Source organism: Bos grunniens, chromosome 3 (genome assembly GCF_055505025.1).
Source record: "Bos grunniens cultivar Pamir isolate PY7600 chromosome 3, Bosgru_T2T1.0, whole genome shotgun sequence".
NCBI lineage: Eukaryota > Metazoa > Chordata > Mammalia > Artiodactyla > Bovidae > Bos > Bos grunniens.
In genome coordinates, this window is record NC_141167.1 from 99,632,082 (window position 1) to 99,648,806 (window position 16,725).

The following is a 16,725-nucleotide window of genomic DNA, read 5'->3' on the forward strand; positions in this document are numbered from 1 at the left end:
ACAGGCCTATTTCACAGAGTCATTTCTGAGGTCTTCACTTTCCTAAAACCTTAGCCACTCCTTAAGGCCAAGTCAGGTATCTCCTCCTCTAATGTAGCTTTTTTCATGTGGATCACTTCTTAGAGCCTTATAGGTCCTAGAATTGGTCATTAATGAATTTCTATTTCATTCTCTTTTGTTTCCTTTATGTAATTTAGTTTAACCATCTTAAGCAGACTGTGAGCTCCATAATGGCAAGTTCTGGAATCATTCCTGAACATCCCAGGTTTTCAAATTCTATGTAGTCAATATAATGGCAAAAATAATGAAGATAATAGCAATAATTGTAATTTAATGACAGACTATGATTTCCCAGGCACCCTGCTGAATTCTTTACAAACACTATCTCATTTAACAACCTGTGAGGTAGATATTACTAGGTTCAGTTTACAGATGAGGAAACCAAGCTTCAGGGATTAAGTAGCTTGCTGGAGTCCAGTTGTAAATCAGCAGCTGCAATTTTCACCCTAGCATGTGTGATTCCAAAGCCCTTTGCAATATTGATCAAGTGCTCCCCTCCCCTACCAAGTCTGCTACCTCTATCTTATAGTCATACCATGAAAGGGACACAAAGAAGAGATACATGGAGGGCCAGACTTTATTTGGACAAACTACACATATTATTTCCTTTTTCCTTCCTGAAAGCCCCTTCATGAAGGACTGATTTCATAGAATTTCTAACCCAAGAACACTTATTGCATAAAACAAACACCCTTGAGAGATAGTGGGAAAGATAGTCTTGTTTTGTTTTGGAGAGTCTTAATGCCAGTGCCAGACAATAGATTAAAAGGTGTTCCCTCCAGGGATCTGGGATAACCAATCATTCTTCCCTAAATGGCATCCCAGTCAGTTTCCTCCACCCCTCTGCCCACATCCTTCTCTCTCCCCACCAATAGCATTCAAGTCTCAGCAGAGGGGCCCAGAGATGGGCAGGTGGGGCAGAGGCTGAGCCTCCTTCTGAGCCTTCAACCTCCTCTATCCAGGCCTCTCAGGGCTATATCTTTAGGTTGATGACACTGAAAACAGTGAGTCTCAGCCCTCTGCCGGGCATCTAGAGGAAAGCAGGAAAACCCAAGTGTCTCTAAGATATTCTTTCCTTATTTCTGGACTCCCCTCCCCTTCATCCACTTTATCAGCATACACACACACAAACACACATGCATTTTAAAAAGTAATCATCTCCCTGTAAGTTTCAGCATCCAATTCTGAGCATCATTTATCTTCATCCAAAGTGGCAACCACCCATTATGGACGGACTGAAGAGAGAAACCTGGCCAGTCCCTGGGGAGACACAGCTTTTCTGCCATCCCCACTGCTTTTGGCAGTTTCTTTGGGAGCACTGGGAAGACACAGGCATCTCTGTGCTCTTAAACAGGGCCCTGCCAAGAGAACTGGAGATTCCCTTACTGCTTTCATGCCCCTGCTAAATACTCCAGGGAAAGGGAAATCTGGGGGCCTCCATAGTTGTCATCACACCTCCTCTTGGCACTCGAAGTTGGCAGTCAGCAAGGGAAGCAAACAGGAGGGAAAAAGAGTTTTCCAGTATTTTCTCTCCTTTTTTATTTCTATCTTCACAACAGAATTATTCTTTTTCCCAAGGGGAATCTGAGAAGCACAATGTCCTCTTTGTTTTCATAAGACCTAGGGAAATTCCACTGGCCTCCATGGCTGGTGAACTGGTCAGGATTCAAGAGAGGACAATGGCTTCTTGGGCATTCTGGTCAATAAGGTGTTTAGGGGAGCACTCGAGGGACTGCCAAAGGGGGAATGGAAGGGATGGTGTCTATCATCAGCTTGAACTGTAAAAGAGCTGCAGGATGCCAGGTGGTGGCAGGAATTCCAGTGGAATTGTGTGTACAGTGACTCCCCGGGAGAGCTTTCCAGCCCCAGGGGCTGGTTGCACACCCTGGCAGAAGGAAAGGCTGCAATATCACCAAGGTGAGACATTTGCCAGAGGTGCATACCAAGGCACTTGTAAAGTTGAGCTTGCTGGTTGAGTTCCAAGGACTTCTTTTTAAGTAAGACTGGGCAGAGGGAGGGGCAGCCAAGGGCCACCATGGCAACCTCACCACCATTCCAAGGTATGGTCCAAGAGACAACACACAAGAGCACATCGGAGGCATGTTTCCTGACTCATGCTCATTGTTGGATTGGGAACTTTGGGCTCTTTCTTGCCAGAGGAAGGGTGTTCAGATCAAGGAAGTCAGAAGGACCTAGAGAATCCATCAGCTGTGTGGCTGTTGTGTAGAGTCATCCTACCCCTCTGGCTATCCCTCCCAGGCCAGATTTGCTATGATCCCCTCCCTTCTTCCATCCCATTCACAGAGTAATCTGAAAGGCTTCATTGAGGATTCTGGGTGGATGATGGGGAAGAGACAGCAGCCTGGACAGATAGCTATGTCTCTGACCGCATCCACAAAGACCTGCTAACATCTTCTGGGAAGAATGAGCAATGCCATTGAGACCCAGAGTCCAAAAATAGCATAGCAGTGGTGAGAATGAAAGAGATGGGGTCAGAAAGGACATGCCTTCCCTCTCTGAGTTCCTCTGTTCCCATCTGGTTCTCCCACACTGGAGGTCACACCGACAGGTCATCTGACCTGGCCTTGCTACTGGCCTTGCTGAGACGGCGCTTGTCACTCTGGTAGCCGTGGGGGAGGCTGGGTCCTGGGGAGCCTTCATTGGGTACCTCGGGCTTCTGGGCATAACGGATGTGAATAAAGCCTTCTCTCGGAATCTGCTCCTGACTTCGCACCTGCTCCGTGGCCAGGTTATCTGTGTTCTGCTGGGAGGCCATCTTGTTACTGAATGGACTGAAGAATTTCCCCCCAGGGCCATTCTCCAGGCACTGATTGAAGTCAGGGGGTGGTGTGCAGCTCTGGACTCTGCCGGCCGAGGGACCAGGAAGCTGGCACTCACCCACGCCTGGCTGGGACTTGACATATCGCTGCCTAATCTTTTTCCAGCCCAGGTGGTAAAGTTCAGCAAGACTGAGGAAAAGGGACAGTCCGGCCACCGCCAGCATAAAGACAATGAAGACATTCTTTTCCGTGGGCCGGGACACATAGCAGTTGACGGGGTGGGGACAGGGACTCCTGCGGCAGACATGCAGGGTGTCCAGGAAGACCCCATAGAGGAGGTACTGGCCCACAATGAAGGCCACCTCCATGGTGGTGCGGATCAGGATGCTGCAGACGTAGGTGTTGAGTAGACTGCCCTGGAGGGCAATCCTTCCATTCACTTCTTCCCAGCAGGACAGCTCTGTCTTCTCGGCCACCGGGTACTCGTAGGAGCCAGCGGCCCGAGCCTCTTTGGCCCTCTCCGCCTCCCGGAGCAGCTTCCGCTTCTCCTGCACGCGCACCATGTGCACGGCGTGGCCCAGGTACACCAGCGAGGGCGTGGAGACGAAGATGACCTGCAGCACCCAGTATCGAATGTGGGAGATGGGGAAGGCTTGGTCATAGCAGACGTTCTCGCAACCAGGTTGCATCGTATCACAGAGGAAATCAGCCTGCTCATCGCCCCAGGATGACTCGGCAGCCGTGCCCAGCACCAGCATGCGGAATATGAAGAGGACTGTGAGCCAGACCTTGCCGATCACCGTGGAATGCTTGTGTACTTCCTCCAGAAACTCTCCCAGGAAGCTCCAGTCACCCATCTTGGCTCAGCAGAAGACAGGGGCCAAGACTCCTGCCAAGGGGCAGAGAGAAAAACAGAGGGATGGTTCTGCGGATGTCTGAGAAGTCCGATCATGTCCTGTGATTCCACTGACCCAAACCAATGCGTTCCTTAAGAAAGGCAACTTAAAAATCAGATTCACCTGAAAGGCTCTCCTTCTCCCCCATGCCCAGCAAAAATGAAAGAGAAGACTCAAAGGACTCCTGATTGCAAGATTAGAGTATGATTCCCATACTTTAATGGATCTAGAAATCAACTGAGATGTGTGTTAAAATGTGTGTGGATCCTGTGCTTTTACCTCCAGAGATTCTACTCTGGGAGGTCTGGGTTGGCCCCCGAGGGAATCTTGATTTGCAGCAAGCAGCCTCAGTTATTCTGATGCAGATATTCAAGGACCTCACCTGTGAAATATTGGAGTAGTGTAGGACAGGAATCTGCAAGTGTGACTCTGGACTTTTGCCTCACTGAGTCTGTTTCCTTGTCTGTAAAATGGGAATAGCTACACCAGAGGATTTGAGGGTTAAATGAGATGAGGTATGTGATATGCTGAAAATCATAGCTCACATGTTCCATATGGTTGAATGGCTGTTGGGTAAAGAATATTTTTCTGACTTCAACAGGTAGAACTAGGTGGTAGAGAAAAAAGAGGGTGGGAGTAGCAAATTTGGCTCCTCAGGAAGCATTTTCTAGCAATCGGAGCCTTGCAGCATGGGTCAGATCTTCTGGGAGGTGGCAAAGGTGGCTCAGATGGTAAAGAATCTGCTGGCAATGTGGGAGACCTGGATTTGATCCCAGAGTTAGGAAGGTCCCCTGGAGGAGAGAATGGTATCCCACTCCAGTACTCTTGCCTGGAGAATCCCCATGGACAGAGGATCCTGGGGGTGGTGGGGGTGGGGGGGGTGGCGGCTATAGTCCATGGGGTCGCAAAGAGTTGGACCTGACTGGGCAACTAAGCACAGCAGCACAAAGAAGACATTCAGAGGTTTCTCAGGTTCCCCCAGCTGGTGAGCAGCTGCTAGTGCTGATCTACTCCTCACTGCAGTGCAACCATTCCAGCTGTGCCTTTCAGCTTGTCCTTCTGCATACAGAAGGCATCCACCCCCAGACCTGCCCACCTTACATTCAGAATAAATGCCCCAAACCTCTAAGTCTCACCTAGAACCTTCCCTCATAGGTCCTGGCATATTTCATCAGCCTCATTTCCTGCTGGTCCCCAGCATGCCAGTTCCTGAAAGATTCTTGAATGCCTTCCTCCCAACCACCTCCTACATGTTTCCTCACCCCTAGCTGAATCCTATATACTCTTCAAAACTGAACCCAGTCATTGCTTCTCCAGCCCTCCCTGGGTTCCTCACGCTGAATATCTTCAGCTCTGCAGTGACCCTGGGGATACTCAGTCCTCTCCTAACATCTTGTGATCCTCTTTCTGTCTATGTTCTTCCAGTAGGAGCTCCTTGAGAACAACACTTGCCTTTTCCTCTGTACCATCATCACCTAGCCCAGAGTGGGGGCTTAGTAAATCTTAGTTGAATGAATGAAGGAGCGGGTGGCAGGCACTGATGTTTCCTACTCATGGCAAACCAATCCCCTATTCTTTGCCTGTGTCCATTAGCAGGATAAGAAGGTCAGCTATCACTTTCTCAGCCTTCATTGCAGTTAGTTTTGCTCTGTGAGGTGAGGTGGGGAGGGTCTAATGTGGAGGGAGTGCTCTAGAAAATGTTTTCCATCCCCCAGTAAACAGAGAGAGCCTCCCTTGAAGTCCTCTTCACCCCCACGACTGCCTGTGGACAGGTTGTGTGAGTCAAGATGCCTGAAGCTGCCCAGTGAATCTCAGAAATGCAACCAGTGCCCCAAGGCTTCTGAATCAACTCTTGACTCTTCTATGTCCAGAATTTTTACTTGATGAGCAATAAATGTTCGTATGGCTTAAGCCTTTAATCAACCAGTCCTAATGAAAAAAAAAAAAAAAGGAGGGAGTTGAAGATAAATATTCCCCTCTTGGAATCTTAAAACCTCAGACTCTGATGGGACTTTAGAGGTTGTCAAGTTCGAACCTTAACCTTCACATCTTTGTTGCCAGCATGCCCCCTATCCTATCCCAGTTCCAATTCTTATGCATAAGAGGAAGGAAGAACAGGACCATATTTCATGGTCCAGGCTTTGGCTTCTGAGTTGATATCTTGACAGAGACCAGCCTCTTGGCTCTGTCTTCCCCCAGCACTCCACTCCCCAACCCTGAGAGTACACAGAGTCCCTGGGAATGAAAGGGTCCGTGAGTAAGCAGAAAGGACCTTATCTGTGTTCGCCTTCATATCAAAGACCCTTCCAAGTCTTGAGACCTCTCCTCTGGTTTGTGACCAGACATCTGCCCTTTTCCTCACATGATTAAGGGCCCCCTCCCAAAGTGGAAAATTGTGGCGCGTTTTTCCAAAAGGAAAATAGCTGATTAGATAAGAATTTGAATGGTCTACGATCCCTTCTGGGCGCGTGCACAGTGTTCAGCACCTTCGGGGTCATCAGCACACATGCAGAGGCCAGGATGTGGCGAGTGTCAGAGAGAAGGGAGGGAGAGAAGGGGAAAGAGAAGGATTAAAAAGAGGGAAAAGACGAGGGAGTGGTGGAAATGGGGGGAAAGAGACTGTAACAGTTCAGGGAAGTCCGTTTGGGGGTTAGTTAAGTGGAGTTCAAATCCTTGTGAGTATCTGCTGAGCTTGGAGAAGTTACTGGATCTATGTCTCAATTTCCTCCCATGCAAAATGGATATACTGTTATTTAGCTCATCAAGTATTATGAGGGGATACATAAAAAGCACTTCACACAGCACTCAGAATATAAGAACCAAATAAAAGGCAGCCATTTCTAGCAAGGAAAGTGGTGGGGAAAGACAAAAATAAAAGAAAGTGGAAGGTGGAGAGATGTGAATTATCAAGCAGAAGAGAGAAACAGGGGAGAAGGGCAGAAAGCCAGAGAGAAAGAGAAAGGTTAATGAAAAAGAAACGGAACAGATGTATATTCTTCCAGGGCAAGTTTTTCAAACTCTCCTCCATCCCTGAAGACTTTTCCCTTGATCTTCTGGCACTGTCATTCATTCCTTGCAAGTCCCCAAGGATGTATAAAAATAGTTCAAGGCAAAGAATGTGATGCTTTGGTCTGGTCTGCCAGGAGGCTTGCCTGCTGACTCCCTCACTTGTGGTCCAAGGGGTCCCACCTGGAAGAGGTAAAGCACAGGTACCAGAAAGGAAAGCAGTCTTGATAGAATATCAGAAAGACAATCTTTGCTGTTGTTGTTTAGTCACTAAGTCGTGTCCGACTCTTTTGCAACCCCATGGACTGTAGCCTGTCAGGCTCCTCTGTCCACTGGATTTCCCAGGCAAGAATAAGGAAATGGGTTGCCATTTCCTTCTCCAGGGGATCTTCGTGACCCAGGGATCAAACCCACGTCTCCTGCACTGGCAGGTGGGTTCTTTACCCCTGAGCCTCTGGGGAAGCCTCATTGGGAGAGAACAACAGAAACTAACTAACTGAGGAGGTGTGGACTGAGGCAGACCGGGAGCCCTGGTGGCAGCATATAGGGTGAAACACCTCTCATCTGTAACTTCTTGGATGACTCAGACAAGGTCAGAGAAACTTCACATTGCTGTTATGTACAAGCTGCTCAGCTTATAATAGGAAAGTTCCCTGGCTAAAGTCAATTTCCTGAATCCTCTGGGTGTCTTTGGGCCCCTTACAACCTCAGCCAAAGAAACTTGTAGATGAGATACTCATTGAGTTTTCTGGGTGAATAGCACACAATATACTTTGTAGATTATTATCTATTTCTTGGCAGGAAGTGTGTTAGGAGGGCAAAGGAAGCTGCCCATGCCATGAATAAACCTATCAAATACAAATGGTAGTATACGCCACTGCTTTGTCTGTGATCTTCACTAGCTTCCTGCTGTTTATAAAGTTCAAACTATTTAACTTGCTCTTGAGACCCTCCACAGTGTGTGTATGCTCAGTCGTGTCCAACTCTTTGCGACCCCACGGACTGTAACCCACCAGGTTCCTCTGTCCATGGGATTTCCCAGGCAAGAATATTGGAGGGGGTTGCCATTTCCTACTCCAGGGTATCTTTCCGACTGAGGGGTTGAACCTGAGTCTCTTGTGTCTCTTGCATCTCTTGCATTGGCAGGCGGATTCTTTACCTACTTCGCTACCTGGGAAGCCCTCCCCATCCTATCTATTTCTGCTGTTCCCCTCACATACTCAATACTTAAGCTACACAACTCCCCACACACATATTCATGACCCACAATTTCTCATCTCTTTATCTTTTTTCCTATATAGCTGTATTGTTTTATTTTTAATTTTTATTGGAGTATAGTTGCTCTACAATGTTGTGTTAGACTCTGCTATCATACAGAGTAAAGTCAGAAAGAGAAAAACAAATGCCATATATTAATGCATATATGTTGAATCTAGGAAAACGGTACAGACAAATCTATTTGCAAAGCAGAAATAGAGACACAGATGTAGAGAACAAACATAAAGACATCAAGAGGGGGGAAAGCGTGGGTGGGGTGAATTGGGAGATTGGGACTGACACATATGCACTATTGGTACTATAAATAAAATCGATAACTAATGACAATCTACTGTATGGCATAGAGAACTCTACTTAATGCTCTGTGGTGATCTAAATGGGAAAATCACCTCTTTATCTTGGCTTCTCATGTTCTCTTAGCCTATGATGTCCTTCCCTTTCCGTCATTCATTTAATACATTTATTGAATGCTTACCAGTTACCAGGCATCATTCAGTGAGGACAACACTGAAGATACAGCAACTAAAAAGACAAGCGTCCCTGCCTTTACTGAGCTGAACTGCCTTTATTTTCCTTCATTAAGGAGAGAGAATAAACGCATAATTGCAATAAAGCACAATGTGTGTTAACATTAGGGAAATACAGGGGCCTGGGGCTCAGTGGTGAAGAATCCTCCTGCCACAGCAGGAGACTTGGGTTTGATCCCTGGATCAGGAAGATCCCTTGGAGAAGGAAATGGCAACCCACAGCAGTATTCTTGCTTGGGAAATCATGTGGACAGAGGAGCCTGGTGGGCTACAGTCCACAGTCACAAAGAGTTGGACATGACTTAGAGACTAAGCAACAGCAGGGATGGAAACATAAGACGGGAGGTTGACTCCGGCTCAGGTGGGGCCTGGGCCCTTCGTAGAGCCCTGGATAGTTGAAGTCTACAGCCCTTTGCAACTGATATGAGTTCTGAAGCCCCCAAGGCAAAAAGAGATAGTCCCTAGAACCTGGACAAGAACATCCCAACCCCAAACATTCTTTATTCCAAGAATTTCCATGTCCTCTTTCAATGTGTCACATCGTGGGACAAAGCAAAACTTTTGGAGAAGTAATTAGGGAACTTGTTTGGTAATAGTAATGTGGTGCTTGGATAAGACGGAAAGGGCCAAAGGAAGGTTTCTGTGCAAAGTGAGCATCATTTTACTCCTTTACTTCATGTATTACATGATTAGGAATAAAATTCAGTGTCTAGTTCCCAATCCAGCACTCCTCCTTATGTTGGCACCTAGGCTGCCCTACACAGCCAATGTTTTTAAAGAAAACCAATTTAGAGCAGCCCAAATTAACCTAAACTCATAGTCAGCACCTCTTTCTCTGCCCCACCATTCTGAGTGGAAATGGAGACATTGTCTCAAATTGACCTCAGCCCTCTTTGGTATCGCCTGAACTCTGAAGATGCTAAATTACCATCTAGCAGTCGGGATATACTCCCACACTGGCCTATATGCTGCCTTATCCTTGTTCTCCAAAAACTTCTTGTCTTTCAGCTAACTTGCACTATGTGTCTGCTATTATTCTCGGCACTGAAATAATACCTCAGAGGTACCAGGCCTGGCAAAGACTAGGCAGTCAATATCTGTTGAATTAATAAACAGATCAGGGGACTTCCCTGGTGGTCTGGTGGTTACAACTCCACGCTCCCATCGTAAGGGGCACAGGTTTGCTCCCTGGTTAGAGAACTAAAATTCCACATGCTGCACAGCCCAGCTAGCCAAACAAGCAAAAACCCAGATTAGACATGATTCCTGCCCTCAAGGATTTAACAGCTTCCCCTATGAGATGGGTAGTAGACTTCTCAAAGTGAATACTTAGTATTTTTATTGCATTAGGTTTTCTTATTCGGTGCATAATAAATGTTTTCTTAATGATTGGGGGAAGAATGTTTGATCTAGTAATAAAGTTGCATTACCTCTGACACAGCCCCCAAATGGAGTGGGGGACGTGAGACCCTTCCGTTGGTAGTCATCCTGCTCACTGCAGTCCTTTAGTCATGACTGCAGCACGAACTAGGCAAGCTGCAGGTGACAAGTGCCACCCAGCACATAGCAGAAACTGCACCTTCGTCTCTCCTGCTCAGAAGGTGTGTTGCAAGTGAGTAAGAAGCTACTGTGAGGAGGCCTTGAAAATTCTCTTTCTTTTGTTGATTCTAGTTCTGTCCTCTGGAACAAACATATCAGTCCTTACAATATGTTATTTTTTAATTCATTAATTAATTTCTTTTTGGTTGTTTTGGGTCTTTGTTGCTGCATATGGGCTTTCTCTAGTTGTGGAGAATGGGGGCTATTGTCTAGCTGGGGTGCGAGGGCTTCTTACTGCGGTGGCTTTTCTTGTTGTGGAGCACAGGCTCTAGAGCGTGGGTTCAATGGTTGTGGCGCACGGGCTCAGTTGCTCTGCAGCATGTGGAATCCTTCCAGACCAGGTATCGAACTCAAATCCCCTGCATTGGCAGGCAGATTCTTATTGACAGTACCACCAGGGAAGTCTATGGTATACTGCTGCTGCTGCTGCTGCTGCTAAGTCGCTTCAGTCGTGTCCGACTCTGTGCGACCCCACAGACGGCAGCCCACCAGGCTCCCCCGCCCCTGGGATTCTCCAGGCAAGAACACTGGAGTGGGTTGCCATTTCCTTCTCCAATGCATGAAAGTGAAAAGGGAAAGTGAAGTCGCTCAGTTGTGTCCGACTCTTAGCGACCCTGTGGACGGCAGCCTACCAGGCTCCTCCATCCCTGGGATTTTCCAGGCAAGAGTACTGGAGTGGGGTGCCATTGCCTTCTCCACTATAGTATTTTACTTAACAACAAATTTGTGTCCCCACCTCAGGGGCTGGGGCTTGGGTTTAATTGTAAAACCTTGAGTTTCGCACACGTAATGAGAATTATTTGCTCTGCTGACTCTGTATCATCTCTCCAACTCAACCCTGAGTTGAGTTGTCCTTGAAGATAAACCCCATAATGATTCATCATTGGATCCTCCCCCTGAAATCTCTCTATTCTCTCTTTTCCCTTAGAGCTTAATATTGTGCCCTGAAGTTGATAGGCAGATTTGTGTACTTTTTAGAAACAACGGTGGATGAATGACAGCATTCAGGTCACTTAAAACACCTAATGCCAGTAGAGGCAGCTCCCTGGGAAGCCAACCTAGGGTCACCTGCACAGTTACTATGGTGACCGGGATACCAGGGAAAGAAGAGCCATGAGCCTTCCTTCTGCGCATGAGGGAGCCCTCCACTTAACTGAACAGGACTGAGTGTGTCTACAGCAAGAGACTTGGTCACCACGGACTATTCCTTCTCTGCCCCCTCCCCACAGATTACTGGGAAACTCATCCAAGTTTGTCAAAATTAGATTTTAAGATCACTCTGCAGAGTCTGTGTCTAATTCTGGACAATGACACATGTTCTGGATAGTATCTACCAGACCTCTGGTTCTCAATAAAGATTGTTATTCATAGTAATAATAACAATCCCCTGGGCCCATGTTATAATTTCGCTCACCATGCAGTGGAATGCGGCAAGGGCAGGGTTGATTTGCTTCCCAATGAAGAGAATTCTGTTGTAAAAAGACCCAAAGGGTGTCACTTACAGGATGCCTTAGATGCAGTCTCATGTCAGTGCAGCTCAGTTCAGAAAGTGTCCATGAGCCTCAGTGCTATGCCAGATATCAAAGGTGGCTTTATAAAGTGAAGTGTCAGCTGTAACCATCATCTCAGAGCTCTTGTGAAGCTTACTTATGATTGTACATTTTTCTAATTTTCCTTCACCCCCAATAGTTTCTCCTTAAAATAGACTTGTAGGGAGAATTACGGGAGAGAGTGCTCTTGATCCTCAGCCACCTCATTAATCTTTATTATCCTCGCAGATTCTCAGTTTCATTTGCTAGTTTACCCAGAGTTACACAAAAAGGTGAGAATAAAAAGAGAATCTAACACTCTTTGAGACCCTTCTATGTGCTAGATACTCTGCAAGTTTCTTGATATATATTTTCTCATTTGATTCTCACAGCAACCAGAGAAAGTAGGGACTGACCCTGTTCCCTTCTTACAGGCCTCAGTGGGGGTAGACTTGAGCAAGATCACTTGAGGGTGACTTGCTGGTAAGCGATGAAATTGGCATCAAAGCCAGCTCTTGTCTTTTCTGACAGCAGTGCTCCTGCCTTAAGAATCGTGCTAGATTCTAAATCACCTGAAGTTCCTTTCTTTGAAAATCCTTACTGGTCGAAGAGTGGCCTCTTTAACATAAGATAACTGCCACAGGGATGTTTGTGAAATAACTATGAGACTAGGGAGACTATTTGTACATAGTTGAGGGTAATTCTTACATTTAGAACTTTCATTCTTTTTTATTTAGGTTTGTGGTAGCTACTTCAGCCTCAGGGAAAGCAACTAGCTAGATTTATGATATACCTATGGCTATTGAGTTGGGTGGAGAAGGCAATGGCAACCCACTCCAGTACTCTTGCCTGGAAAACCCCATAGATGGAGGAATCCGGTGGGCTGCCGTCCATGGGGTCGCTAAGAGTCAGACATGACTGAGCGACTTCACTTTCACTTTTCACTTTCATGCATTGGAGAAGGAAATGGCAACCCACTCCAGTGTTCTTGCCTGGAGAATCCCAGGGACGGGGGAGCCTGGTGGGCTGCCATCCATGGGGTCGCACAGAGTCGGACACAACTGAAGCGACTTGGCAGCAGTAGCAGCAGCACTGAGTTGGGCAGTGTGGGCAACTTTCTCAGAATGAGAAGTCCAGGGGGCCTGCACCCCTGAATCTTAATCTCTAGAGAGGGGAGGAGGAGTTAGAGATGAGAGAGAGGGAGAAGGAGACAGATGGACGAGATTAAGTATCACTTTAGTTTTCCTTTTACTCCGGCCAAGGGCAGATAATTAACTCCTCTTTAAATTTAATTATTTGATTCTGGCAAGGACAGAGTGGGCCATTCAGAGATCCTGCTGGCTGACAGTTGTTTCAAAGCCAAGGAGGTAGAAGGGAGCAGGCAAAGTAGAGAAAGAGCATTATGCTAGGATAAGTAATCTTCTTAAAATGTTAGAAGACGTATTTACAAGGAATGGATGGGAGGGAATGGCAAATGGAGATATTGAATTACAAGGAAATATTGGGAGATCTTTATTATCCCAGAAGGGGTTGATTGATACTTATGTGGCTATTAATGAAAAATACATTTATGAAATGCTTTATTATTTCCAACATCTTGTCATCAATTCATAGTACAGTAGAGCTAAAAGGAATCTAGGAATCTAGGGATCAATCAAAATCAACCCCTTATGTCTCAACCCAAGATGAAGACCAGGGTCCAGGGAAGTTAAGTGGTAGTAATAACAGAAACCACTATCTGAGTGTTTTCCACGTGTGAAGCATTTTACAAGTCCACTTTCTAACTCTTACATTAGCCCTGCTAGGAAAGCAGTATTATCCCATTTTAGAGCTGAGAAAACTGAGACTCAGAGTTTAAAGAACTTGTACAGAGTCACACAAGTAGCAAATGCTGTGTAGGAGACTTGAACTTGGTCTACCTGACTTCAAAGCCTGCCTTTCTCTCTGTGCCTCTAAAAGGGAAAGAAAAGCAAAGAGGCCTTAGGACTGACAGGACTGACAGCTGGTGACAAAGCCATGACTGGAGCTCCAGTGTCTTAACTCCACAAGCAGGGCTTTCCCCACTTTCCCATAAGAGGCCCAGGGTTTTTCCTTTTAGCCTCTGGTTCATTGGCTGGCCATCCCTTGCATATGCTGTTCCTAGAATTGATGATCACATGGAGCCCTCAGCCCACAGTGGTCAGGATTCCCAGACTCCTCAGCATCTGCCACCGTTTGGCCAGAAATCACATATAGAAAGTTATTTCCTTTTTTAGCCAGTAAATGCCCTTGGCTGAGACACTGTCTACCGCTGGGTTCTCAGCTGGCCAAACAGCAGGCGCTGGAGTTCCATTGATGTCAGATTGCAACAAGAGCAATGGGAACAGAAATAGTTAGGTGGTAGGACTCATGCTTCCTCGGAAGAGTGGGATTCGAGCCTGCCTCCATCACTGTCTAGTAGTGTGACCTCTGGCAAGTCACATAACCTCTCAATTTCTTCCTCATTTGTAAAGAGGGCATGTTTCCTCATGGGGATTAAACAGTGTGTGAATAAGTGGAAACATCTAGAACCATAATAGGCACATAGTAGCCACTCAGTGATGTAGTTCCTTGTTTTCTGCCATTTCCAGTAAAAACTCCTCTCAAATATGACCCAGCGAGCCACCTTGACTCAGCATTTGACATGAGCAGGCCAGCTAGAGGGCCTCAGCAAGGACCGCCCCCATGTGCTACCACTTGGGGGAGGGTGACTGTCAGAGGTGAGGAAAACATGGGCAATGGGAAGGATATTAATTTAACTCTACATCAGTTATGTCATTCGGTTTAAAGAAGAGTGGTAGGAGGAGAGGAAGAGACGTGTAGAGATCCACTCCAATCATGCTCCATTTATACTCATCATTGGTCCAGCCTGCCTCCCAACTTTCCTTTAACTCAAGATTTTGGGTCTGGAGATGGACTCATGAGTCGATATTACAATGTGTGCTTCATGTAATTCCTTCTTTCTGAGGAGCTGCAGCACTTAGGAATCTAATCACCAATCCGAAGGCACATCCACAAGGATAGCTTTGAAGGTGACTCAGTTTTCCATGAAAGAGAAATAGGAGGTTGTGTACTCTGTGATCTGAGGGGAAGAGGCATCCTGACCCCTAACTACACCTGCACTTCCTAAAGTTCTGAATCACGGAGATGCGAGGTTGGATTCAGCTTCTAGAAGTCCTCTGTGGACAAGAGCCTCAGAAGACAGGTTTTTCTGGTTCCAGCTATTTGGTTGTGACTCCAGACAAGATCTTCCCTCTCCCTGAGCCTCAGTTCACTCATAGGTAAAACAAAGAGGTTGAGCTGGATGATTGTTTAGGCCCTTCCAGGTCTGTTAGAACATCAGGGGAATTTGTGACTTGCCCAGTTGTGATCATCTGGCAAATTAGTGGAAAGTCAAGAGGCAAATCCAGATTTTCTAATTCCCAACTTAGAGGTCAGCAAAAGTAGACCCAGAAAAAAAAAAAAAAAATCTGTGGTCATAAAAACCAGGCAGTACCTTCAGAATTTCAAGTCATGGTGAGCCTTCACTATGGAAAGACCTTTGCTTAAAACGAGACTCAATTCAAGAGACTTGGACTGAGCACCAGGTGACCTGTATTCTCCTCTGTTGTTCTGTCATTCACTGAGCAGTTACTGCATGGTAGCCATTTAAAATACATCGTTTTATTTACTCTACATAAAACTTTACAAGGAAAGTATGTATTCACTTTGACAGATAAAGAAACTGAGGCTCAAAGACATTAAATCATTTCCCCAAGGTTTACACAGTTGAAATTCTAATCCAAATGTGATTCCTTTTGCCCTGCCCCTGAATTAGAGAAAATCTAAGATCTTTCTGTGTTATTTCAGTACCTCTGATTCTGAGGCCTCCTGACTCCCTTTCCTTATGAAGGTGAGTTGATTACTAAAGGCTGAATTTTTCTTGCCCATTGTTTGCTAATATGTCAGAAACAATTGATTCACACAGTGGCATCAAGCTGTCCCTTGCCAGGAACCAGAAACTTCTGGCTATTGAAAGGGAAGTCAGCTTATTTCCTATGAGCCCTGAAGCTTTCCTGAAAAAGTGGGCATCTCTCCCCTTCAGTCAATTCAGTCCTGGAGCCCAGACACAGAGAACTGCTGGACTCCAAGGTGGGTGAGATCTTTCCTGGGACAGATGACAAAGCCTGGGCCTTGGGTCTCCCTAACCCTGAGGACTGTGAGTCTTCTAGTTCCTGTCTGATTGATCCACACCGACAGGCTCCCTGCTCTGTTTTGACCAGCTGGTCCCAGAGGCGAGATCAGCCAGGACTCATGAGGCCAGGCTGCCCTGTGGTAGCTCTGCTGGCTGTGAGAGCCCAGAAGCCTCCACTGCGGGTGCCCCCAACCAGCTGGCGGAGATGAAGAGGAGCAGGTGGACAGTGGTGCCACTGCCAGGCAACAGGATTGTACAGATACTTACATGCAAGAAGCAGGGAGGTTTGGGGGGAAATGGAAACTCAGAAAACACAGCCAAGGATGGGAGGCAGAAGAGCCCGTAGTGTGAGTGAGCTGAGTATGGTGTTCTCCCAACTACACTGGCCCTGGCTCTCTCTGTTGTTTCCAACAATCATTTCCCTTTTCTGAGCCTTGTTTTCCTCACTTGCCAAAGGAAACCTAAGAGACCACTTCCAATTCTAAAGGCCTAGGACTTCAGGGCAGTATCTGGAGTCAGGGACAGGAGTGAGGCAGGTAATAGACAAGAACAATAACCGGTTTCAACAACGCAGCAAGAACATCTCTGGAATTCCAGGCAGTGGCCAAGCAGGGAACACGGTTGTGTTACTGCCATGGCTCTGTGAACGTCATGTGTCTGGGGAGGGGACGCCCCAGGATGCCAGTTTGGAAGCCAGGAAACTCATGTCCTGGTATGGTTTACTGTATGCCAGTGGTCTCTGGGGCTGCTCCTTGGCCGCCAGCAAGGGAGGAAAAGGCTTGGAGAGATAGCAGGGGGAGCAGGCTCTGAACAGCAATGGTGCCCTAGGGACGCTGGCTGGAGGGTGGCAGGTTCAGA

General features: G+C 46.7%; 1 protein-coding gene across 3 annotated transcripts in view; it reads right to left on the bottom strand.

Annotated features, from left to right (window-relative positions):
• Positions 1–619: 619 nt before the first annotated feature.
• The window catches only part of GJA5 (gap junction protein alpha 5), a 114,730-nt gene continuing 98,624 nt past the window's right edge, over positions 620–16,725 (bottom strand). For 2 of the 3 annotated variants that reach the window (XM_086392239.1, XM_086392237.1), the window contains one exon: positions 620–3,729. In XM_086392239.1, the coding sequence (XP_086248365.1) occupies positions 2,618–3,697 (1,080 nt within the window). In that variant the 5' untranslated portion in view covers positions 3,698–3,729 and the 3' untranslated portion in view covers positions 620–2,617. Of the gene's footprint in view, positions 6,926–16,725 lie in introns of all 3 variants that reach the window. The other variant, XM_086392238.1, reaches the window with a different exon arrangement.